Raw genomic sequence first — 27608 nt, 5'->3', positions numbered from 1 at the left:
AAATGTGAGCCTTGTTGCCGTTTCAAAAAAGAAACAGAAGGTCTGAGTTCTCAGAGTGATACACTGAAAAATGCCAATTTGGGAAAGAGACCCACTACAAACAGAAACTTCCAATTCTAACTTGTCCTGCTTTGATAGGTGCTTGTGGCTGTGCTCTATGTCTTCTCTGGTTCGTTCAGTTTTATGATGATCCCAAGAACCACCCATGTATAAGCATCAGTGAGAAGGAATACATCACATCCTCCCTCGACCACCAGGTAGAACACAGTGCTCCAAATTGGCATCTCCCAGATTCTGCTCCACACTAAACGTTCCAACTTGTCCTTATGTGCTAATGATTAATGAATTCCTTTCTTTCCAGGTCAGCTCAAGTAGACAATCTCTGCCTATCAAGGATATGCTTAAGTCGCTTCCAGTCTGGGCTATTACCCTTAGTAATCTTGCTTATTCCTGGACAAAAAACACCATGCTTATCTACACTCCAACTTTTATCAACTCTGTGCTTCATGTTAATATAAGAGAGGTAAGTATACCATCTGTTCTCTTTTCAACTTTATGAAGGATTCTGCGTTCCTTTTTTTGTCTCGAATCACCCCAGTCTCAGCCCTTACACTGTTTAGCAAGTGCTCTTTACCTGGACACTCATTGTCTCTGATTTTTCTGTGAACATTGCCCAGAACAAAAGGTGTTGACATAGACAGAGTGTGGCACTCCGACAACAGTCCACGTGTACCCATATTTCCGTACATTCTCTATCTCCCATTCACTATATGACTACCCTGTGTGTTACTTAGGGCTCAGCACCACCATTCCCTATGGGGACTGGGATCCTTTCCTGAAAATCACTTAGCCAGACCCTGGCCCTCTGCTCAGCTCTTACCAATCTTCTCTCCAGGGTAAGGCAAGGTGTCTAGGCTATGAACCCAGGACTCAGGTCTTGCTTTCGAGGGATGGGCACACAAATTGCTTATCTGACATAGAGAATCATTAATGCCTAGAACCTCCTGTTGTTTAATACTGTAATAACCTGACAAGACTCCTTTAGAAATGGAGTCTAGGCTTCCCGCTTTGTGGCTTTCTGTAATGAATTCCCAGTAAACCAGCGTGAGGTCATATGAACTCTCTCTGACTTAAATTTTATCTTCCATGAGGCCATGGAGTTGTTGCAAGGATTAATAGCAGCTGGTCCAGGGAAAGCACCATATGCATGTTTGCAATTGTACCATTATCCTCTCTATCATTTTCCTGAGGGCCACTATTTCCCATTCCCTATGTAGTCTTCTTCTCTATTACACAATGCTTTCAGGTTTCATGATGTTAAAAGTAGAAAACTTGAGAGTTTATGACAAATGTTAGAGATCTCAGAACGATTTTTTTCCTTCTTTTGGGTAGTGTGGCCCAGCAGTAATTCTGGTGTTGTATGTTGATGGTTTCCTGGAAAGTACACATTTTAGATACTGAATTTCAGTGTAGGGATTATTCCCATCATATTCACTCTCAGAATAATGTTTCCTTTTCAGAATGGGCTGCTGTCTGCCCTTCCCTATTTGTTTGCCTGGATCTGTGGTATCCTAGCAGGCCAGATATCGGACTTCTTCCTGACCAGGAATATTTTTAGCATAATTACCATCCGGAAACTCTTCACCATACTAGGTAAGTAACAGCTAGAACATTCAAGCACTTGGGGGATACTTCACCCCCATCTTCAGGATGCACCTGACTGCTTTGTCTGAATCTCTCCCCAGGATTTCTCCTTCCTGCAATCTTCAGTGCATGCCTGCCTTACCTGACTTCCAGCTTCCATAGCACTGTGATTTTCCTGATCCTTGCTAGTGCAACAAGCAGCTTTTCCTTGGGTGGAGCACTTATAAATGCCTTGGATATTGCTCCCAGGTAGGGTTTTCAAACAATTTATTAACTTTTAATTAACAAATAAAATAAATATTGTATACATTTATTTTATAGATACTTTGTGGAATTGCTAAATCAAACTCATTGACATTTGTATTACTTCACATGCTTATCATTTTTGGTGGTGAGAACATTTAAAATCCATTCTCTTCACAATTTTAAAGACTCCAATACATTGTTATTAACTATAGTGATGATGTACAATAGACCTCTTGAACTTAATCCTCATGTATAACTGAAATTTTCTATCCTCTGACCAACATCCTCTCTCAGTCCACCCCTCTCCCCTGCCACCAGTGTCTGGTAATCACTATTCTACTCTCCACTTCTGTGAGTTCAACTTTTTTACATTCCACTTGTAAATGAGATCGTGCAGCATTTATCTTTCTATGCCTGGCTTGTTGCACTTAATATAATGTCTTCCAGGTTCATCCATGTTGTCACATATGACAGGACTTCTTTCTTTTATAGGCTGAATAGTATTCCATTGCATATATATACCACATTTTCTTTCATCCGTAAGCAATGCTGCAATAAACATGCGAGTACAGATATCTCCTTCACATACTGATTTCACTTCCTTTGGATATATACCAAGTACTGGAATTGCTGGATCATACGGTAGTTCTATTTTTAATTTTTTCAGGAACCTCCATACTGTTTTCCATAATGGCTATACTAATTTACTTTCCCTCCAAGACACTGCACATCCTCACCAACACTTATCTTTCGTCTTTTTGATAACAGTCATTCTAAAGTGGGGGAATATCTCCCTGTAGCTTTCATTTGCATTTCTCTGATGATTAGTGGTATTGAGCATTTTTTTCATATACCTCTTGGTCATCTGTACATCTTCTTTTAAGAAACGTCTGGCTAGGCACAGTGGTTCATGCCTGTAATCCTAGCATTCTAGGAGGCCAAGGCAGGAGGATTGTTTGAGCTCTGGAGTTCAAGACCAGCCTCAGCAAGAGCAAGACCCTGTCTCTACTGAAAATAGAAAAATTAGCCAGGCGTTGTGGCACATGCCTGTAGTCCCAGCTCCTTGGCAGGCTGAGGCAAGAGGATTGCTTGAGCCCAGGAGTTTGAGGTTGCAGTGAGCTATGATGATGACACTGAATTCTACCCAGGGTGACACAGCGAGACTCTGTCTCAAAACAACAACAAAAAGAAATGTTTACTGAGGTCCTTTGCTCATTTTTTTAATTGGGTTATTTATTTTCTTGCTCTTAAGTTGTTTGAATTCCTTATATGTTTTGGGTATTAACCTCTTATCAGCTGTATGTTCTGCAAATATTTTCTCCAATTCTGTAGATTGTCTCTTCACACTGTTGTTTGTTTTCTTGCCTGTGCAAAACTTTTTAGTTTGGTGTAATTCCAGTTGTCTATTTATGTTTTTGTTGCCTACGCCTTTATGGTTCTATCCAAAAAAAATCACTGCTCAAACCAATGTAATAGAGCTTTTCCTTTAAATTTTCTTCTAGTAGTTTTGTAGTTTACAGTCTTATGTTTAGGTCTTTAATCTATTTTGAGTAAATTTTTGTATGTGGTGTGAGAGAAGGGTCTAATTCCATTCTTCTGCATGTGAATATCCAGTTGTCCCAACGCCATTTATTGAAGAGACCGTCCTTTCCCTATTGTGTGTTCTTGGCAGCTTTGTCAAAAATCAACTCACTATAAATATGTGGATTTATTTCTAAGTTCTCTATTCTGTTCCATTGGTCCATTTGTCTGTTTTTATGCTAGTATCGTGCTATTTTGATTATCATAACTTTGAAATATATGTTAAAATCAGGTAGTATAATGCCTCTAGTTTTTTTCTTTTTGCTCAAGACTGTTTGGCTATTCAGGGTCTTGTCTTTTGTGATTCTGTACAAATTTTAAGATCTTTTTTTTCTATTTCTGTGAAAAATATTATTAGAATTTTGATAAGGATTGCATTGAATCTGTAGATTGATTTGGGTAGTGCAGACATTCTAATAATACTCATTTTTCGTATCCATAAACATAGGATATCCTTCCGTTTATTTGTGTCTTCTTCAATTTCTTTCATCAGTGTTTTATGGTTTTCAGCACACAGGTCTTTCACCTGTTCAGTTAAATTTATTACTAAGTATTTTATTTTTCTTGTAACTATTGTAAATGGGATTATTTTCTTGATTTCTTTTTTTGATAATCGTTACCAGTTACCACGTAGGGTTTTTAAAAATTTCTTTCTTTCTTGAATCCAAGCTCTGAAAGATGTTTTAAGATTTCAATTATTTATAGTTCATAGCCAGTAGGCCAAAAGTTCTGAAGAAGTATCTATGTAAGTCCAGCATAATCATTAATAGTTATGTACCTAATGATATATATAAATGTATGTACCTGTCATAGACATGTGGAGAAGTATGGCTCAATGATTAGAAACACAGTTTCTAGAGATAGATTGATGAACTTCAATATTAGCAGGACCATTTATCTCAAGTAAATTACTTACTTTCTCCATGCTGGTTTCCTCGTATATAAAATGGGAGTAATAAGAGAATGCTTACCTCACAGAATTATTATGAGGATTAAATAAGTTAATGTAGTTCAAGTACATATAATAGTACCTGGCATATTCTGACAGACACTATGTAAGTGTTAGCTACTCCATCACTATTGCTATTGTATACATGTCTACATATTATTAGTTCCTATGACAACCCATCAATCAGTCACATTTATCTTGCAACTAAGGAAAGTGAGGTTCAGAGCCTAAATTTTCAGCTCAAGATTTCACCACTGGTTTAAAATCTTACCTACAATTTTAATCCAGATCTGCTTGGCACAAAACTTTTGCTCTTTTCAGTACGTTATGCTTTCTTTAGAGATGTAATAAGTGTGGCTAACAGAAGCAGCTCTGTCCTTTGCACAACCTAGGGGACACTGTTCATATTGTATTATACTTTGTTGGGCTAGCACTCCTTGGAGAACATAAATCCAAAATCAACAGAATTCTCTGAAGTTTTGTAAAGCAGTGGGGTAGAAAGGCAAACTCAACCAAGAATAATTCATGTTGTTACAATTCTGTAAAGAATCTTTCCACCAGATCTGCACAAAGTGAGTGCCAGAGTAATTAGGATGTGTATCCATTTGATTTATTCAATTCCAAGACCTGCCTTAAAAATACCTGCAGGTGTTCAAATTATTTGGAATTGTATAAAGACATAAAAAGATTATTTGATAGAGAATGTACAATATCAACTGAATCATATTCACTTTAAAAAAACATAAAAACTAACACTTATATATACAAGAGCTGTCCTTAAAGTATCCAGCCATTGTTAACAGTTACATGGCTAGATACTTTCCAGACAGCCCTCGTATATGAATAGATATAAAATTACAAATAGCTACCATTTATTGGGTGCTTTTTATATGCTTGTTGTGCCCCAATGTGAGTGAGATAATATTATCCACATAGTGTGAATGAGGAAACAAAGGACCAGGGAAACGAATTTGTGTAAAGTCACATGGTTAGTAATAAGTAGAATGAGGGTTCACACCTGGACATGTCTGCATTCAAAGCTAACTAGCTGTAGTCACTTTCTCACTGTGCTGTTTGCCAGCACCTAGTTAGTAGGATATGAAATATCTCAGCTAGCAATGGTTTGGGTAACGTCTGACTTTGCCTCAGTTGCACCCTTCCAACAGGCCTAAATTCCATATTAGCCAGGTAATTTTCTAGAGTCTGAGTATACTAATATACAATTTTAAGAAAATTCTTGGCCTCTTAAGCTAGTTCATCCTCTATCTTTAAGGCATATATGTTATGTCTCAACCTTATCAATTTGTATTAAACCATTTTTTCTTAATGAGATGGAGACACAACTTAATTAACTAAGAATGTTCCTAACCACAGACCTCTTTTGCCTGTCAAAAAGAATTTCTTTAGAAGATAAAATGTCTAAATTAACCTCTTAGGGGAATTTGATCTTTGCTAGAACTGAAGAATGGGTAAAGGGATTACATTTGTTTGGGCAGAACAGAGCTGGCAAGAAAGAAGGTCTGGAAGAAAGAAGAAGAGTCACACAGATGTAGTTTTGTAAGAGTATTTTTTGAGAAATGAGATTGAGTGAGACATAGAAGGCCTGGGAATGTAGTGGCTGCCATTTCTTTGGGGTTATCAAGAGGGGAAAAGAATAGAGGATTCTTAAGATGCTCTGTGATGTATTAACAAGGCACTCCCATTCCCTTGGCATTCTTAAAGGGAGGGTGAAATAAAAATTTTAATTGCTTTTAATTATTTCTGACTGATGCGTAGATTGTACACTCTTGAATTTTCCTCCATGTGAGACTGAACCATAGCTCAGATATCTGAATTTTGTTCAAGTTTTACTTGTTCATATTACACTAAAGTATAAAATCAAAAAAATTGAAAGTCTACTATGGTGGATATTAAATTTGCAAAATGCTTTTGCACCATGGGCTGTTGTAGCTGAATAATAAGCAAATTTATATCCGAGTGTTGTCCAGAAAACTGTCTTGCATTAAAGCAACTTTAAGTTTGTTTTGATTTCCCATATCAATTAGTCACTGTTAGGAGACTGGGTGGTGTGAGGGGTAAGGGCATAAAAAGTGCTCACCTGGCTACCCTAACAGTGGTGAACTGCTCCATCCTGTGGATGTAGAATTTCAGAGGAACTGTCTGTGGCACCCAGGATTCTTGACACTGAGAATTCTGTTTGTATCTCTAATCATGTAATAAAAGCACCGCTTTTAGTAAAAATAGATGAAATCCTTTCCCACAGCCACAGGATGCTAAAGGCTTTTGAATCTGTGAAGTGAACAATTATTCAAATGTTATAAATAAGAAATAAATGAAAGGACAAATAACAAAGAAAACCACACCTAAATACATCATAGCAAAACTGCTAATAACCAGTGGGGCAGAGGGGAGAAAGAGAAAGAGAGACAGAGAGAACATTATTTAAGAAAATAGTCCCACAGAAAAGGCACATTGTTTTCAAAGGAGCAATAATAAGACCGACAGCTGCCTTCTCAATAGAAACAATGAAAGCCAGAAGCCAACTGACTGATACTTCTAAAATGTAAAAAAGAAAATCACCGTTAACCTAGAAGTCCTTCAAGAATTAAGGTAAAATAAAGAACTAAAGGCTTTTACGCATGGTCATAAAGTGGTGTAAAGGACACTGGAAACTAAGAAGGGGAGACTGTGACGGGGGGGGAACTTACCTATTGGGTACAGTGTACACTATTCTGGTGATGGGCACACTAAAAGCCCTGGCACTTCAGCACTATACAATTCATTCATGTAACAAGAACACTTGAACCCCCTAATATTTTGAAATAAAAATTATATTTTTAAAAAAGGAAAAGAAATAAGGTAAAATTTTTTTAAAAATAAAAAAATAGAAAAACAATACTACCTTATAGGGTGTAGAATATATGTCAATTAAAATGCACTACTAACTGGATAATCATATTTCTACCAGTTGCATAGTACCTAAGGCCTACAATATTTTTAGGAACCCATGAAAATGTTTTAATTTATTTTAAAATTGGAAAAGAAAAAATAAACACTTAGGTGGAAGAAAATATCTTTTTCTTCCCTCAGGAAACTCAGTGGGAAGAAAATATCTTGATGTATAATGTTAATGTATTTGTCTTTATACCACAGAAGTCATAAAATAAAATTTTTAATGTTTTTTAATATATGACCTTTATAAGGGGCTCATGAAGACAAAAGTGACAAGGGCTCATAAAAGTCATGAGGAACCCCAATTTCCACCTAAATGCCAGGAGTTCTATTGCTAAAATGAAAAAAGGAACAATAAATACTGGGGACAATTTACAGTTTCTGCCACAGTCTACACCTGTGGCTGTCCATAACCATAAATGTTCTTCTTCACACATTAGAACACACTCTGCAGCTCCCCCAAAAGAGACAATGCAAATTCTACCCAGTGACACATCCAAGGACTCTAGGTCCAGATGTGACTCCTCTCTGACCACGGACCCATAAATTATTAAACAAACTATACACTTCCTCCCATATTCAGCATGCAAAGGCAGAGTAGGAATGGGCTAAACCTAGGCAAATAAAACAAAATGAACAGAATGAAACAAACAAAAAACTCTCCCTCTAATAAAAGGGAAAACCTGGAAACACAAAACTTTAATAGTAAAATCTGCAGAGCAGGAAAAATAGACTCCTAGTCCTGGACTGAACTCATGTTTTGATTAATCAACACTATGCTACTCTCCAAAAGGCATTTCCTTGTTCTTCACGGCTGATGGATTTGACCCCTTCTTTATTTATTATCCTATGGCTTTCCTGCTTTTGTAGCTTATTTCCTGTTGAAATTAGTTTGACCATCCAGGATTGGCTAATCATAGTTGCTTGTAAACTAGGCTTCTGGTTTCCTTGCCTGAATATTGGGAGCAATTCTTGGGGTCAGTAGCTCTGTTACTGAGGGACTAGACCAGGTGAACAAAGCCCTTCTATTTTTTATTAACCTCAAATCAGTCCCATTACCAATATACATCACCTTCTGAACTTCTCAGCTGTATTTGTGTGCTTCCTAAATCTGCTGAATTTTACTCTCAATATGGCCCCATTTTCTTAATATCTTCATATTCTTCATTGCTAATGCCAATGTTTCTGATTTTGTGCTGAAACTAGAAAGCTGCTTATATTTACATACTTTTTCTGACATTTTAGTGGAATTTGAGAAGTAGGAATGGTTAATTCACAAAATCAGCAATTATCTCTCTTAAACTTCATTTCATTAGGTTAGCTTTACCTGCAACATGTGTACTACTTTACATTTGTGTATTATTGTTCTTTTGTATAGATACTATGGATTTCTTAAAGGATTTACATCTTTAATTGGAATATCAGGAGCACTAATTTCTTCCACTTTGACTGGATTGATCCTTAGTCAGGTAAGGAACATGGAAACATGCATAGTTATTTTTCCAATATAAACTGTACAGAGAAGAAAGGTAATACCTATATGAAAAACTGCAGAGGAGATACCCGCAGGAGGTGAGTTGTGAGATTTTGTGTCCTGTGAAAACTAACTTGGTCAAATGTGGCATACCTCCACCAAATCTACAGATAATACAATTTCTTTCTCATTATATATCAATTAGTTGTGTTGGGCACTCTTCAGTCATTGGCTATCGGAACAGAAGCGGACCTTTGTTATCTTTAATAATGAATATTTGGTTTGGTCAAAACAGGAATTTGACTGGGTGGGTGCTAATATAAGTAACAATATAGTTTTGTTAGGAAAAGAATGAAAAATCAGGAGTAAATAGAATTAAAGAATGATCAAAAGATTCACTTCTATGAAGGCTGACTTCAGTTTCTTCAAGAATCATGGATAAAGTTATCTGAAATCTTCCTGTTAAGAACACTTAAAATGCCCTAGAAAATTTTAATGGTCATTTTAAATGCATGCCTCATCTGGAGAAAAAAAAAGTAAGAGAAAATTTCAGAGATTAAAACTGAAAGAAGAGTTTGATTCCAGAGAGGTAAATGACCATTGAAGCCACTGCCTGCCTTGGGTCATTGCCCATACTGGGTGATCTTTATCTTCAGTTATAATGAACAGGTATTATAAAAGATGAGAGTAATATTCTAAAACCACCCAAAAAAGAAAAGTCAGAATGGAAATTATGGAATAAATCTGTAATCACAAAGGACTACACCCTCATACCACTAGCACCATATGAATCATAGGTAGTTTATTTGAAGGAAAGCTTATAGGCTAAGAATTAATAGTATGTAGGCAATTCTTCCAAATGCTCTTTGTCCCATAGTTGGGCCAGGGAGAGACAGTCTGCATGTACCATGGCCAAATTTCCCATAGAGAGTAGCTCTCCACCACCACACTCTCCATACTTATAGTATCAAAAAGGCAGAAAACATCACTAGAACCATAGAAGCTCCCTGATCAGTGAAGTGGCCTCCTTAGAAAGGGTAAACTCCAGGAGACCAGGGCCTGTTTTCTTCTTCTGAGTATATTGCCTGCTACAGCCTGTTCTTCCTCAGATATGCAGAGCTGACTTCCAAAAGTTCTTAGCTGAGCTAACTTCTCTGCTAACTTCCAAAATGTGGGAGGAAATGTGGCTTCACAACTGTCCGAAGTTGTCTCTGCCTAGTAAGTTAACTTTGCTTTGACCTCGGCTTCAGAGGGAGAGGAAAACTGAATAAAGACTCTTCTGAGCATTTGAAACAATAAACCAACTTTCATAAGGGTTTGAGGCCCAAACTGAAACCCTATTTGTTCCAAATGCCACAAGCTAAGAAGTGAATTTCAAGTAGTCCACAAATGTCTACTATAGTAGAAGCAAATACAATTTTTCTGGAGAAACATACCCTGAATTCATGTTCCAGAATTTCTTTATGCATATAGTTTCAGCGAATAAGATACTACAATCAAAGACCACAAAACACTTGAAGAAATAATATATCACTTGTAAGAGTTAGATGAAATTAAGGGAAAAAATCCTCACAGAATGAGACCCTCAGAGATATTGGAAATTTATGCTATATTTAAAGAAGTAAAAAAGGGGTTTGAAAATATAAATAAGAAACATGAGATTTCACAATGAATAAAATCTAACCTCTGGCAGTTAAAACTATAAAAACTGAAATTAAAAAATTCATATTAAATACAGCTAAAAAGAATTTGCGAGGCTTCTGCATCCATTAATGGAAGAGTAAGTAATTTTTGCCAATTCTCTTAATAAAAACAATTGAAAAGGCTGAAAAAATAGAAAAAAGAATCTTCTGTGAAACTTCAGAGAACTAAAGAGATGGAAAGCTGTAACAGGCAATATGTGGGAGAAGCTAGGAATGGAATAAACTGAGCAAAGGATCAGGAGTTACTTTCTGCCAGGGTGAGGACTCTTGATTTTTTGGCAGCTCTCCAGGGCCTGCCAAGGGTGAGGCCCTGAGAACTAAAGTGTTTTAGGCTGAGACCCTCTTAAGAGTTGCACCCAAGGTGTAAAGATGAACAGAAATAAACCAGTCCTCAGTGATCTGCTTGGAGTCGTTTGGGTAGATAGAAAATATTAAGCCTTAATTTAAAGTGGTTCAGGAGTACTGGTGCCCCCAAGTGAGCCAGGAAGAAGCAAATAAACACACTGCCTGGATGAAGATGGCATCACCCATCAAACTGTCCCTAGAATAGTTTTGTAAGTACAACTTCTGCAGGCAACCAAAGACAACCAGGCACAGTGAGGATGAGCAGAACAGCAAACAACAACAGCACAAGAAAGAGATCCCAAAGACAACAGATAATAGGATTATCAAATCAGACTGTAAAATTAATATGCTTACTCTGTTTAAAAGAAGGATACCAAAGCTTGAAAGTTTCTGTAGAAGGCTCAAGACTGTAATAATTCACATAGGATATTTGAAAAATACTAAAATACATTTTAAAAATAGAGAACTCAAGAAACAAAATCAGGAACTCAATGGATGAGTTGAATAGACACAGCTACAGTGCTAACAATCCCAAACACCAATAGCTAAAAACTATAAAAGTTTATTTCTTTCTCAATTGATGCATCTATCACAAGTCAGGTGCTAAAAATCAAAATATTTAAATATTTTATGTTTCAAAAAATTTTTTCTTTGAAAATGTTTAAAATCATGTATTAAAATTAAATGGCAGTGGTTGCCAGGGGCTGGGGGGAGGGGAAGATGCAGAGTCAGTGTTTAAAGAGCACAGAGTTTCAGTTTTGCCAGATATAACGAATTCTGGAGATGCATAGTGGAGATGGTTGCACAACAATATGAGTGTACTTAATACCATTTAATGGTACACTTAAAATGGTTAAGATGTTGAATTTTATGTGTCTTACAACAATAAAAAAATTTTTAATTAAATGGCAAATATAATCAACAGATATCAGATTTTTATCTAAGTTATTTAAATAAAGCTGACATTTTAAATTTAATTTTTGAAAATTTAATTAATTCTTATTTTGTAACAATAAAACAACTATTTTAAAAAAGAATGTGTTATAACTTCCAAGGTAATAACTACAAAAATAGGAAAAGATATATAAATTAGAGAGAAAAATGAAATGATAAGAATACTTTATCTAAAAGAAGGCAAGAAAGGAGGCAATATAGAACAGGAGGTACAAATATAAAGCAAACAAAATTAGTAGGTAAATTAGATATACCAGCAACTACTTTAAATATAAAGTATCACTAGAGATGAGGACAGTCACTTCATAATGATATTTATACATGATTCAATTCAGTGGGAAGTATGACAATTATAAATTTGTATGCATGTAAAATATTATGTTGCATTATATAATATTAATAAAAATACAAGGAAAAATGACAAAAGCATAGTTATAATGGGAGACTTTAATATCCCACCTCTAGTAATCATCGCATTAAAAAGAAAAATATAAAAGAGTTGAACAACACATTTGGTCTAATTGACATATATGGAATACCCCACTCAACGTCAGAATCCTCATTTCTTTCAAGGTTTCCTAGAACATTTATAAAAATTGACCTCATACTGTGCCATTAGGTAAATTTTAGCAATTGTAAAAAAACTGAAGTTATACATAGTGTATCCTCCAATCACAATTAAAATTATGACAAGAATCAAAGACAAAAAAGATAAGTAGAAAAATCCACACGTTTTGAAAACAAGAAATACACTCTAGGTATTCAGCTGCTGATATTGGCAAGCTCAGTAATTTGGCTCAGTTCTCTAAGACTAGAGGGAAAATTGCACAAATGTTTTATATTTATGTTTGAAGGTAACATAGATGTAACAATGTATGGAGAATTTATGGGCCACAGTCTAGGCCATAAACATTACTCTGGTATTTGGTGATCTGTCCCTATAAGCATTTCTTTCCTTCTGGAATAGACAACCAAAAAGTAGAGAAGTTGAGCAGAGCTTTTCACAACCTCATGGACCTAGGGGGACAAAAATTAGAGTTCAGAGCCTAAGTTAGGGCAAGTTGGGACTACATCCAAGAAATAAAGCTGAAATGAAAATTGTCTATCCCTTAATGGAACATAAGAGTAGGTACAAAATTCCTACAGCAAGTATCATACATATTGGTACAATATGGAACATTTTCTCTCTGGACTAGGGACAAAAAAAGATGTCTGCTGTCACTATTTATTTATATTAAATTTTGTTCTTTTTCTTAGTAAATGCTATAAGGCACAAAAATATAAAAAATAAGAATGGAAAAAGAAGAAATACAATTAGCATTATTTATAGGTGGTGTTCAAAGAAAATCAGAGACTACTTATAAATTATTATAATCAATAAGTAGGTCTTACAATAATGTCAAATCTTGTATAAATATATATCAGTATGAATTATTTTCTAAATATGTGAATAAACAGTGAAAATAAAAATTTTTAAAAGATACCATTTATAACACATAAGAAAAAATAATATATCTAAGAATAAAGTTAATGAATAATTTATGTGATCTCTAAAAAAACTTGAGAGAGATTTAAGAGAAATTGAACGAAGTCTAAATAAATGGAGGGAGATGGCACTTTCATATATTAAAAGACTCAAAATTGTAAAATATCTCCCCATTCTCCTGAATGATCTGCAGATTCAATGTAATCCCAGTCAAAACCCTGAATTATTTTTGTGGAAATTGAAAATATCTTTATGCAATTGACATGCATTCACAAGGGGTCAAGAATAACCAAGACAGTCTTGATGAAGAAAAGCTGGAACAGTTGCTCTAACTAATATTAAGATATATTACAAAACTATGGAAATTGATACTTTATGGTATTGGCACAAGTAGATTGGTGGAACTAAAGAGTGTGAAAAGATCACACATATGGATACTTGATTTATGACAAAGGTAGCACTGCAGAGCAGTGAAGGAAGAATGTGCTTATCATAAAATGGTACCAGATTAAATATCCTTATGAAGAAAAATAAAATTTAGCTTATCTTGCCATATACAAAAATGTCAATTAGAGGTGGACTGAAGATCTAAAAATTGTAGCATGATATAAAGTTTCTAGAGGAATATTTTCATGATCTGACAGAGGGAATTATTTCTTAAACAAGATACTAAAAGTACTAACATAAAGATCAAGACAAGAGTGATAAATGTGATTGCATTAAGAACTTCTGTTCCTCAAAAGATACCACTAATAGATTAGATAGTCATTGAGTTTGAAAAGATATTTGTAACACATATAACTAACCAAGGGTTTTAGTCAAAATATACAGTTACTACAAATCAATAAGAAAAAGAAAAAAAAACAATAGAAAAAATGATGTAAATAGGCACTTTACAAGTTGAAATCCAGACAGCTAATAAATAGAGTAAAGGGCAAATTAAAAATCACATCTTGCTCACTCTGCACACCTGCTAGATTGGTGCTCTATAATACCAAGAGTTAGTCATGGTGTGCTGCAAAGGGAAACTAGTTACAAACGGTGATAAGTATAAATCAGTACAACACTTCTGAGAATAGGTACTACCTCGTAATATGCATCTCAAGCTATGCATCTTTATGGTGCAGTGATTTCACTCCAAGATAAATGAATATATATACAGTCAGAAACATGTACAAAAAATGTTCATAAGCCAGATTTAGCAAAAATACAACCTAAGGATGAAGAATGTCCAGTTAAATTTTAATTTCAGATAAACAAGGAGTAATTTCTCAGCGTGAATATGAGACTTTGCTTCATTACCCAAATGCATGGGACATCCTTATACTAAAAATTTATTCATTGTTTATCTGAAATTCAAATTTAACCAAGCATCCTATTTTTCTGACAACCTTCTCATAGCAGCATTGTTCAAAATAGTCCCATTGAGGCAACATTTGAAAGTTGTCAACAGCACAGGATGCAAGAAGACAAGGCCACACAATGGCTCACACTTCAGGGGAAAATAAATAATTAAAGAAGTTTAAAAAATCCAGGAGATGCAATCAGAAAATAAGTGAAAAATAAGAGTATTAGTTATCTTGATTATATCTTTGTTATCTTAAACAAAATCAAGGATAAAAGAAAAGAAAAAAAGTGAAAGACTATCCATAATAATCAATAATTAGAAGTTTTTAAGAAATGCCAAAATAGGAATCATTTGTTTGTATGAGGATGGAGATGGAGATGGAGGAGAGGACCAACAGAAAATGAGAGCCTGCTAAATATTGGATCTATAAGAGAAATAAATATTGGGAAAAGATTTATACATCTATCTTCCTATGTATTTTATATAGTTTTCAATATATATCTACTATAAATAGACATACTTATCTATGTATTTTTAAATCTCTATAGCTATATCATTTGATCTGTCAAGATAGTTTTATCAACTTGAGCATAGATCTGAAGAATAAACATCAAAAGAGCAATATGGATAACTTTTAAGCCAGTAGATGAAAATTCAATCTCCCCAAAGTGAATCAAAATTTTTAAAAAAAAAGCATTGCAATGAAAATATGAAATAATATGGCAATAATAAATCCTAACAAAATAATAATTACAGTAGATGAAAATAGGTTAAATTTGTCAATTAAAATAAAAAACCATACTTTGTTTCTCTACTTGTTTATCTATGTTTAGGTCATACAACAATATGTTGTTGGCTACATTAATATACATTTGAAAAGGTGCCGAAAATGTTGAAATAATAGATCAGAATAGAACAAAAAGATACATTAATTAAGAACTACATCAAACTGGTGTATAAACTTAATATCTGATTAAAATAGAATTTTAGAAAACATATATACAGTAGAAAGATAAAAGTGGTTACTTTCGCAAAGTGAAATGATGACCTTTTTTTGGCTATGTATTTGTTAAGTGACCTGTGTCGAGTCTATATTATTTTAATATTATATTTTAAATGTTATGAAACACAAAACAAGATCAATAATTTTATAATTACTTTGAATTTTAATCCCTCAGGATCCAGAATCTGCTTGGTTTAAAGTCTTCTTCCTGATGGCGGCCATTAATGTGATAAGCCTGATTTTCTACCTTATATTTGGTAAAGCAGAAATTCAAGATTGGGCTAAGGAAAGACAACACACACGCCTCTGAAGGTGAGCAGTGATCACATTAAGGACAACTTTTGAAACTGGGGATCCAGGAGAGAGAGGAGCTGAGAAAGACCCCTGAAATAGGGAAGAATAAGGGGTGCAGGTTTGGAGAAGGGGGACCATGTGAAGCCTGAAAATATTAGACATCATGATGGGAATGGCTCTAGAATTCTGGAGGGGTGTTGGGGCTAGGAATATAAATTTTGGGAGGCTGGGCCTGTCCGACATTAAAAGGTAAGGAAGAGGAGAAGTTTGCAAGGGAGACTGGGAAGGGCCTTCAATGAAGTAAGAAAAACAGTTGGAAAATATGGTATTTTGAAGAGAATTGAAACCACGTGGGAGTAAGTACCTTTGGCACGTGCTATAAGGAGTTAAATTACATAAGATCTGAGAATAATGGGTTAGGCAAGAGGTACCTTAAAGGTGACCTTGACTAAAATTATTTTCAAATGAATGATGGAGACAAAGAGTTCATTAAAATATGTTCAAGGCACTGATATTGTGCCTTTCTTATATAAACTCTATCAGTGGTAAATAGTAGGGAAAATGTCTCTTTGTAGAATAATTTCAGCTAATGATAAGAATTGAAAGATGTGGAATATCCCTATTTTGCAACCTCCAATGAATTAAGGGATCCAGCTGTTGAATGTCATTGGCCGTTAATATTAATATCACAAAAAGAGAGGCATAAAGACATTGGGTACCTCCTGGTGAAAGAACACACCACCACTAATGTGTTCCTAAGAAAATCAAGCTGAATCTGATCAAGCCTATGGATATGCTACCATATTGCAAGATGCACAGAGAACAGAGGATGTGTTGAACTAAATCCAAAGTGTATCATCAGCAAAGCTAAACTGTGGGAGATTTTGTAGATCAAAGGACTCAAGTTCTTTAACAAATAAATTATGTATAAAGAAAAGTAATGGATAGAAGAGGACTCTCTGGATTAAAAGGTACTTAAAAGACATACCAAATTTTTAAGTACTGGTGAAACTAAACCCTGTAGGGATATACACGTGGGTGATAAATCTATAAAGAAATACAGAAGTGAATATTATAAAGGTCAGGGTAGTTGCTACTTTTAAGGGGAGGGAGAGACCATGTGGAGAACTTCTGGGATCCTGGCAATATTCTATTTTTCATGTCTAGGCTAGTGATTAAGAGTGTTTACCTTATTATAATTCATTGAGCCAAACATTTGTTTTGTGAAATTCTCTGTGTCTATGTTTTATTTTGTTGTGTTTTCTTATAGTTAAAAAAAAGAGGAAAAAAGAGGATATGAGCTGAGGAAATGGAGACAGCCAGGATAGACATTCCTATAAAGGACAGCAGAGAAATGGTGTGGTATCTGTAGAGGGATATGGAATCAAGGAGGGATTTTTTGTTTGTTTGTTTCAGAAGATACATGTAATAGTATATAAGCTGATGGTATGATCCAATAATGAGGTTTCACAATGTAGGAGAGAAGGCACAAATACACAATTAAAGTTCTTGAGTCATCCAGAGGGGATGAAATTCAAGCACCAGTGCAGGAGTTGGCTTTGGATAGGATCCTACAGTTGTATCCTCAGTGATAGGAAGAAGGTAGAGTTTGTGCAATGGGTCAATATATAGGCTGGCATTTTACCTGTGCAATAAGCAGTGAGGTTTTTACTTAAGAGGGAGGAATAGAGAGAGAAGGAAATGAAAGAATACAAATTGGAAAAGAAGATAAAATTACCATTATGAATAGAAGATGTGATCATTTACCTACAAAATCCAAGTGGGTTGATTAGAAAACTAAAGAAACAATAAATATATGCAGTAAGTTTCCTGGAAAACCCATTAATAAACAAATTGTTTCACTTTAAACAAAAATAGCCAGTAAGCTTTTTTATTATTATTAGCTAGAATTTATTTCAGTAAATTTATTGAAAGAAATGATCCAAATGATGTTTGGAGTAAAATTTGATAGTATCAATCAAAAATTAAATTGAGTAAGGATTCAACTGACTCAGTGTCACCACTACTAAGAATCTCCATAATGGTACACTCACAGCAATTTGCCAAGATGCAAGCATACTCAAGATTGCTGATTAAAAATGGGAAAAACCCAGATCTGGAATTAAACATTTTTATCAATGCAGCCTTAGTTAATAAATTTTATTTAAATGAATGGAATATAATCAGCAGTTTAAAAATATAAAAGCTTATCTGAATATTTTAATGTTGAAACGACTGAGATTATCCTTAAGAACAATCATATAACAGCACTAGAAAATATCCCATTGGCCTTACCAAAGGTTTATCCTCTATTTCTAAGGTACAGAGTTGGGCACAGTTACAGGAACCATCACATTGCTTTATTCAGACCCCATAAATCTTATTTGATTTTTTATATTTGGCCTATTAAATATTGAAGGTTATACCAAAGTTTTCCATTATTGTTATTTTCTCATTTCCCTTTTCATATCCAAGGAGTTTGTATTGAATACTGCATTCTACGTTATAATTTCAAAAAGATTTTGACCAGTATATCTTAATTGGAAATTTACTTATGATTTTATAAATTCATTAGCCTTTTTAATTTTATGATTTTTAATTTTAATTCACTTCCTGATATTGATAATGACTACTTCAAATTGTGTGTCTTTCTTTTAGATTCCCTGGAATACTTTTGCATAGCCTTTAAATTGCACCTTTCTGAGTCATTTCATTCAATATGTTTTTCTTGCAAAGGGCATATAGTTGGGTTCAATTATTTCACCCACTTCAGGAGTTGTCTTTGTATAGATGAGTTGAATCCAACTGCATTTATTGTCATTACAAATATACTTCATTTTCTTTCACCTCATTTTATATTCCCTTGAAAAAAATTACTCATTATCTTTGTGGTCCTCTTCCTACTCCTGCATTCCTGCCTGCCTCTAGTAATTCGGAAGATTTGTAGAATATTTAAAATTTTGATTGTGTTTACACTCTCTAAATCTTTGAAAATGTGTGTTCATTTTTCCAGTTACATACTATGTTCCATTTCTCCTTTCTTTTCCCTTCCAAAATATCAAACACATTCAATTTTTCTAATTACTTTTCTTTGGCAAGGGCCAATTCTTCCTGAGCCTGTAATTCCCGAAACATGGTGTGGGTACAATTTTCTCCATTCTCCTCTCTGTTCACCTGGTCACCCTTGGCATCTTCCCATTAGGCTGGTGGTGGAAATTTTAAATTCACCTTTCAGATATTAGGCTAGGTAACAGAGGGGCTCTGGGAATGCCAGTACAGACAGTGCCATAACGCAAGAGATGTTCTTGGTCTTGTTCTTTTTCTCATACTGATGTTTGTTTCTTCAACCTGCATGCTCAGGGCTGTCAGCCATTTGGCAGAGCACAGATGTTTTACTTGTAGAATCAGCAGTACTTTTCCCATCACTCTCAAATTGACCAGTGTTACAAAACTGGTTACTTTATAACTTTCCATTAAGGTTTAATAAGTTGCAAGAAAATAAGAAAGGGCTGAGTCATGGCCACGTGGTTCTCTGTCAGCCAGAAGCCATTGCCAACGTGACTGGGGTGCCAGGATTACAAGGGTCCATTGGTTCCCAGAAGCCTCCTCTCCAGCCCTGCCTCACGAAAGTAAAGGCGGTGGGGGGTGGGAGGAGGCAGGGGGAGGGCCACATCAGCCCAAGCAGCTTTTCCATCTCTCCCTTCCAGTTGAATCTGCCGATTCTGGAGCTTGGTAGGCAGCTGGATCTTCCAACGTCACCTTTTCTTTTGGTCCTCAGTGTTTTGAATTTAGCAAATACTCCTTGTTGGTTTCAGTATGAAGTAGTTCCCTACTTTTTGTTAATTTTCTATTTTTGCTTCTTTGAATTTATTTCTGTGGATTCCAGGGACAATAATTATATAAAATGGCATGCATTCGGCCTATGGAAGTTCCTTTATAGGAGGGCGTCTCAACCTCTTTTGTGTGGACTAGTCAGAACATAATGCAGATCTTACAGGAAACTAATTATGTTGAAGTAGTTATCAAGATACTAAAAAGCAAATTTATGATAATACATGCTGCTTTATTAATGCATTAATTAAAAAAGAGTGACCAAAACAATGCATTTTGAGATACTGGTAGTCATGTGAACAAAAGTTCTCTGAAGAGTGATTGAGGAAGGAGACTTTATTATCATGAACAGTTTGCTAATGAGGACAATGTGTTAAACCTTTGGTGTAAAACGAAGATATACTGAGAAAAAGAAAACAAAGATTTGCCTTTAATAGAAAAAGTGCCCACCCAGGGTCACTTATGCAAATGAAGGATTCAAATTTGCTTAGTTCTGATTGGTTGATGCATGCTGAGTTCTGATTGATCGATGCAGGTCACAAGTCCGTTGGTTGGTTGGTTGGTTCAGGTGAAGTAAACAGTGACAGGCAGCTATGAAAGTCCCAAAGTTAAACGACTGTGGATTTTGCAGGAATTCACTCACAGGTGTGTGACCTCTATTCAGCAAATGGCCACTTGGATCTATTTTGAATTTAGGCCCAGTTGGACACTCAGGATTAAAGGATTGGCTTTTCCAGAGTTCACAATGGTAATGTCATAAGAAAATACTGGTGATTTCTACTGGTATCAAAGTCATTGGTACTACCACTACTGTGGCTTGTTGCCTACGTTTGTAATGGAAATGTTAAATTTCAGCCCGGGTTTAGGGAAATAACAATGTATTTTTTTCTAAGAAAATTCACAGACCTCAGATTAAGAATCCCTGTCTTCACTTCTGTGCCTAAAACAGCTTTACACTTTGGTCAGGGGAGATGAATAACTATATTTAAACAGTTAAGATAATTCCAGGCACAGATATACTATGAAAAACATGAAATGGGGTTACAGTGTTCTGGATAGCTGCTTTAGCTGGAGGACAGTTGGTGACATTTTTATTGAGACTTCAGTGATAAGAAAAAAGACCACATTAAAATCAAGGGAAAGAGTGCTCCAAGCATAAAAAATAACCAAGGAAAATAATCTGGAATGAGTGAGTTCAGGATGCCTAAAAGGGAGAATGGAGGGCAGGATGCTTATCTAGTGAGCAAAAAGAGAAAATCTGTAAGTGGTTAAGGGCCAGATCACATAGCACTTGCTGGTCATGGTAAGAGTTTGGTTTGAATTCATTTCTGGTCGAATCCGTTGGATGCTTGTGAGGAGAGAAGTAACTTGCCTGATTAATGCTTTATAAAGATCCTTCTGGCCACCTTCTAGAGAAAGGAGTCTAGAGAGGCAATAGTGAAGGCAGGGAGACCAGGACAGAAGCTGTTTCAGAAATTCAAGTAAGAGGTAGTAGTGTGGACTAGGATGGAGGCAGAGGAGGTGGTGAGAAGCAACCAGATTCAGATGGTGGCCAGACAAGGCAGGGAGATTGTGAACTGTGCAAGAAAGCGAAGAATCAAGGATAGGACCTAGATTATGCCTTTAGCAACTAAGGGGTATTCGCTAATGAGATTGGAAGGCTTGCAGGGAGGAGAACTGTGATGGGGTTTTGTCCACATTAAGTTGGCCACGCTTGTTTAGAATTCTCAAAGTGTGAACAAAAGTTCTCTGAAAAACAAATTCAGAGAAAAGAGATTTTATTACCGTGAACAGTTTGCAAACCAGGAAGACCCAGCCTCAGGTATAAAATGCAGGTACCTTCTAGAGCACAAAAGTAAAGCTCTTTTATAGCAAGAGTACAGATCAGACCTGTTTATGCAAATGAGGGATTAAAATTTGCTTATTTTTGATTGGGGTGTGTGTGTGTGTGTGTGTGTGTGTATATATATATATAAATATGTGTGTATGTATGTGTGTGTGTGTGTGTGTGTGTGTGAGAGAGAGATATATAGCTGAGCCCTGATTGGTTGGTTCAGGTGAGCTCTTAAAGTCCCAAAGAGAAAATCGTGCGGGTTTTCAGGGGGACTCAAGAGTAGTGTGTGATCCCTAGTGGACAAATAGCAGCTTAGCTCTATTTTAAATTCAGGCCCAGTTAGCCACTCGGGATCCAGCTTGAAAGAGTGGCTCTTTCAGGTTCACATTTGTTCACATTTCCCCTGCTTAATCAAAACCTATTGGTAGAGAGCGTTTATGATCAAACATGTTGATGGTGTTCCATCTTGGTGCTGGACTGGTTGGCTACCTGCTCCAGGTCCATTTAGTCATATGAAGGGATCCTAGTGGCAGCACAGTGGCCAATTGAGCAATTAGAGCCATTTATTTATGAGAGGCACTCAGGTACCCGTTAAATTTGAATCAAAGTCTCTTGGGTTAAGTTGCTTGCAGTTTATGGCTAGTGCAAGTTTAAATTCTCAAGGGTTGGGTAAATACAGTTCTGGTGGGGGACTCTTGCAGACAACTGTTCATAAGGAAGAACAATTTTAAGCAAGAACCAAATTCTTAGCCCAAATATGAGGAACATCATTAAGACTTGTAAGGCAGAACACAGAAGGGATCCCATACCCGGGGAAAGCAGCCGAAAATATCTGGAAATTGGAATTTAACCCAGTAAGTCCAGCCAGGAGGCTATCTGCAGATGTCCCTTTCAGGGATTTGCCCAGCTTTAGGATCTTAGATGTTTCCAATTCAACCTGCCTAGAAGCATCTACCCAGGTGCTTGGGGAAGTGTTAGTGACACTATTACAGAGGAATGTAAACAAGAGAACTAGTATCTTGAGCAGAGGAATATGTGGTTCTCAGTAACAGAATAGGAAGTCTGGGTTACATGGAACAATTCAGACATCAAAAAAAGCCAAGAATACAAAATCAAATTATACTGGAGGGAAACATTGCTTTTCTACACCTTCAAGATATATTAACACTTTATTGTCAGGCCACAACAGCAGAGGTACAGGAACTGATGAAGTTTGAAGGAGCATCATCAGCCCAGCCAAACAAAAAGATATACCTTTTTTAAGGGCAGAAAGAAGGGCTACCTTCTCAACCTGAAACCAGGGAAACTAGACAGTTCTTAGGAAGAAAAGTGGCAGAAATAGAAACTGTTAATAGTTTAGAGAATAGCTGTTAAGAGAATAGACTTTGGAATAAAAAATCAAAACCTCTTGCAGTTTTACTAAGAGCAAATCAATATTTTGAGAAAACTTTGTTGTTCTAACATGAAAGACCAAAATCTTTAAGTTCTGTATCAGTGTTTTTAACATGAAAGTTCAATCTTTAGAAAAACCCATAAACAATTTCCTTCTAATTGTAGCCAACCGAATTACACAGAATTTAATAAACTTTCTTTTCATTTATCTTTCATGACTTACTTAAACTATGACATGCTGAGACTTTCTGCTTTGTACTATACTTTCTATTTCTTAAATAACCATTTTACTCTAGGGCAAAAATTTACCACAAGATTCTTTCTCATACAAAATTATTCTCTTTTCTGTTCAATCTTTGTGTTGGTCCATTTTGCATTGTTATGAAGGAAATAATCTGAATCTGGATAACTTGTTAAAAAAAGAGGTTGATTTGGCTCACAGTTTTGCAGACTGTACAAGAAGCGTCATGACAGTATCTGCTTCTGGTGAGGGCTTCAGGAGCTTCCAATCAAAGCAGAAGGGCAAGGGGGAACAGATGTGTCACATTGTATATTTTACAATTTCCAGAAACATGGTCTTTCTAACAGCAAAACTCTTTAATATAGAACATGACATTTTTACTGACAGACTCAAATAGCTTTTGTTCCTCTGAAATAAGAAGCTGAAAGTATATGAGCCTAAACTCATTCAGCAACCAAAGTCTCAGCATAATATCCAGAAGTGATCTAGAGAGTCAATGAACATCGATCATTTAATTTAGCTTAGCAAAATTCTAAAGGCATAATTACTAAAAAGATGTGAGAAAGCTTCTGAAGTAAACAACATAACCATTATCAAAAGTTCATTAACAAGCTTTTATCTCATCCATATCTACCTAATCCATTCATTCTCAACAGTTATGCCTGGAAAATTTCATGAGACATCAGACAAATCCAGCCATCATCCCAAACTAAATTTTCTATCAACCAATTTTACATTACTGCATACCAGGCAAGTATCCATAAAAGTAAGAACCTTAAAGTTAAATACATGCATATTTTGTGGATAACTCAAAAGACACACAAAAATACAGCAAATAAAGATCTTGTAAGTTTAAAACTTTCGCCATGAGTTGGGTAAAACTCACTAGTTTAAAAGGACAGTTGGATTCAAACTGCATCTCTATAAATAAAGAGGGTGAAATTTATCTGTTCTACATGGCTGAAGCCCTTACCAAATTTTAGAGAAAACAGGGTAACAAATTTACATACCAAGCACAGAGAGAATTCAGAGTAACAAATTTACATACCAAGCACAGAGAGATTTCAAGCTTCTCCAAGAAGTCTAGATGTGTTAGAGGAATATCAAAAATGGATGTTAAGGTAACAAAATCACAGAAATTCATCAGAGGACTACACAAGAAACATACAGACAAGCAGAAAAATTTAAAAACCTTTTCAAAATTACCAAGTGAAAGAGTGAAAAAGGAGAGAGTGAAGGATAGAAGGGAGGTAGCGAGAAAGGTGCACAAGACAGGCAGAGCAGCAGGAAAGGGAGGCTAGTGAAGGAAAGTTCTTCCAGAGTTTTTTTGTTTTTGTTTTTCCAGCTTTAGTTTCAGTTTCACAAGCACTAATCTCTCTATTCACCTAATTAAGGCATTCACCTAATTTGGAATTGTTTTCTCTAAGGGAGGCAATGGTGGTAGCCTCTTGATTCCGTTTAGAACCTTCAAAGTGCCAAGTGAAAAGGGCTTCCTGTTGTCTCTGGTTTGGTATTATTTTTATTCTAACTGTGCACACAGGCAAATTTTAAATTTCAAAGAATGCTCATTTTGGCCAACAAAGTTTAAGATTATTTTGGGTAATTTTTTTCCAGACACCTAGCCGATTACAACTTCTTGGACCATAATTTCTGCTTGTAAATTCCACCAGCTGGAATCCCAGAAGGTGGCTGATCAGGAAAACTTAAAACATGGGCTACCCAATGCACTGACCTGACGAAGGTGTCCCTTTGCAGTGCCCTTAGCGTGAGTGTCTCCACAAAATTGTAGACTGGCTAAACGTGATGGGAAGGCCCAACCCTAAACCCAGGGCTGGCTCAGAGGCAAGCCTCCGGGGTCCAAATAAAGAGAACCAGCTAACACTGACAAGCTGCCCCCCCTCCAACCCCCAGAAGAAAAAGAAGGTTCGATCCCTCTGGGGTCTGCATGGAGGGCACCTATAGGAAAGGAACGAAGTCTCAGAGACCTCTACCAAAGATTGGGAGGTCTGAATTTGACAGGACTTACCCAAGCCCCTCACGCCCCTGAGAAAACAAGTGAGCTCAAGGAGCTCTTGGAGGTGCTATGGCATCAGTTCATGAAGGTGATACGGTGAGAGTTGGAGGTCCGCTTCAAATATCACTTGACTCAGAAAAATGAACAAAAGTTCTCTGAAAAACTAACCTGGAGTAAATAGACTTTATTCCAGTGAACAGTTTCCAAACTACAGACACTACCTCCAGGGTAAAACGAAAGAGACTTCAGGAGAACACGGAGGCTCAGGTTTTACAGCAAAAGTCCCAGCCTACGTTCCCAATCTGTTCTGGTTATGCAAATGAAGGATTGAAACTTGCTTAGTTCTGATTGGTCAATACAGTTGATCTCTAATCAATACACCTGGGCTCTGATTGGCTGAGGCAAGTGAGCTCTGATTGGTTGGTTCAGGTGAGCTCTGAAAGTCCCAGTGATAAAAAATCGTGCGGGTTTTCAAGGAGGTCAGAGTAAGTGTATGACTCCTAATCACTAAGTGGCTACTTGGCTCTATTTTAAATTTAGGCCCTGATAGCACTTCAATATCCATTTTGAAGGATTGGCTCTTTAGGTTCACATTTGTTCATGAAAGTATCCAGGAGACAGGTAAGCATACAAGTCAGGAACACAGTAGAGAGGTCCAAATAAAATAAACATTTTGGGATTATCAGCATGTAGTTGGGATTACCTAGGGGAAAAGTATGTTCACAAAAATACAGACCCAGTTACCATGCCAACATGGATAGACCAAATAGAGATGGTGGAAACAAAAGATTAGAAAGTGGCCAGTAAGGTAGGAATTAAAACAGACAAAAGTGGGAGCCGGCAGGAAGCCTAAGGCAAAACTTGTCTGGTAAGGAGCACATTCTGCCCAGTATGAAATTCCTGAGCTATCAAGATGTCAGGGAGTTGAACATTGGCTTTGGAAGCTGGTGCCCTCTGAGGGGTAATTCTGTAATTTACACAGATCTTTCAGCTTTCACTCTATAGTGTATCGCTGTTACCACCATTGGGGCACAAATACTATGTAGCACAGAAATATGAGAATTTGTGAACTGAGTTGTCAGAGTATCTATTGTACTGTAATAAGGCTATTCAGTAGTTTATATAATGAGAATATTAAAAGTTGGTTAGAATTTATGTAAATTAAAAAGTATAAATATGTGCTCTTAAATTCTTTTAAATTTTTTATGTTGCATTGACATAAATGGATTTTATTATTGGTAGATTTAAGTGAATGTGTTTGAGTCTGTAAAGAGAAACAGACTATACTGTCCTGCTCTTGTTCCCTGAAGCCAGAGACAGAGAATGAAACCAGGTGAGTGACAGGAAAGATTCCCTCCACCTGTTGCCCCGGAGAGTGGACTTGTTCACTTCACAGGCCTGTGGCCTCTCCCTGGGACACAATCTCAGCCACATGGGCTGTGGACAAAGAAGAAACTCAGGACTGTCATAGCAGCTCAACCTCCTGCAGGCTTTTTAAATTGGCTGTGACCATAAATTAGGGTAGTCTGTCATCCAAGAGGTGTGAGCTCACACAGAGCTGAAAAGGAGAGAAAGAAGAATGGATGCATATAATTGTTTCCTTCTAGACAATTCTTGATCCCTTTTTAGTGTCTTTAGTTCGTCTATATACTTTTATATTGCATGGCTTAAATAGGGATTTGGGTTTGTTATCCAAGTGCTTGAGTTTTACCAACATCTTTTTTGAAAAATAATTCACTTTTGCCCCTCTGGCCTTACCAACTTTTAGTAAAATAAAAATCTATATATTTATGTCTATTGCTGGGCTTAATGTTTAGTTTAATATGTATTATTACTGGGAATTATTATATAATATATTCATTAGTCTAAATTTTTAATTATGTAAATATCAGGCAAGTCAAAAATTTTATCATTTTTATTTTTGAAAATATTATTTTCTTGTATCAGCTGTTATTCTTCCAGGAAAGTTTATAGGAAAGATTATAATCAGTGGGCCATTTTTAAAAAAACCTATTGCAGTATTTTTTAGAATTGCATTGAATTGCACTAAATCTCTTTGGGAGAAATTGATAGTTATATTAATAATAGTACAACCTTACTTAGAAGAGCATAATAAGACTGCCAGTGCTGAACTTGGTTCAGTTTTTCCTCAGTCAATTACCATAATTTGCTTCCTGTATTTCCTGTGCATTTCTTATAAAACTTAAAGTTATCTTATATTCTCTGAATTTGAATTTGATTTTTTATTTATTGTATTTTCTCACAAGTTTGGGCAGGAATATTGGAAAGATACTGTTTGAATATACCTAATTTTTAA

At 35.9% G+C, this 27608-nt stretch overlaps 1 protein-coding gene across 2 annotated transcripts in view; it reads left to right on the top strand.

Annotated features, from left to right (window-relative positions):
- SLC17A1 (solute carrier family 17 member 1) overlaps positions 1 to 27608 on the top strand; it is a 47714-nt gene that overhangs the window by 18381 nt on the left and 1725 nt on the right. For both annotated transcript variants that reach the window (XM_045551925.1, XM_045551923.1), the window contains 6 exons: positions 139 to 257; positions 362 to 523; positions 1521 to 1653; positions 1746 to 1893; positions 8751 to 8841; positions 15861 to 15997. In XM_045551925.1, coding sequence (XP_045407881.1) covers positions 139 to 257; positions 362 to 523; positions 1521 to 1653; positions 1746 to 1893; positions 8751 to 8841; positions 15861 to 15995 — 788 coding nt within the window. In that variant the 3' untranslated portion in view covers positions 15996 to 15997. The remainder of the gene's footprint in view (positions 1 to 138; positions 258 to 361; positions 524 to 1520; positions 1654 to 1745; positions 1894 to 8750; positions 8842 to 15860; positions 15998 to 27608) is intronic.

The sequence above is a fragment of the Lemur catta genome, chromosome 5 (genome assembly GCF_020740605.2).
Source record: "Lemur catta isolate mLemCat1 chromosome 5, mLemCat1.pri, whole genome shotgun sequence".
NCBI lineage: Eukaryota > Metazoa > Chordata > Mammalia > Primates > Lemuridae > Lemur > Lemur catta.
Note: the sequence above shows the minus strand (reverse complement) of the source record. Positions and strands in the feature narration are given on the sequence as shown.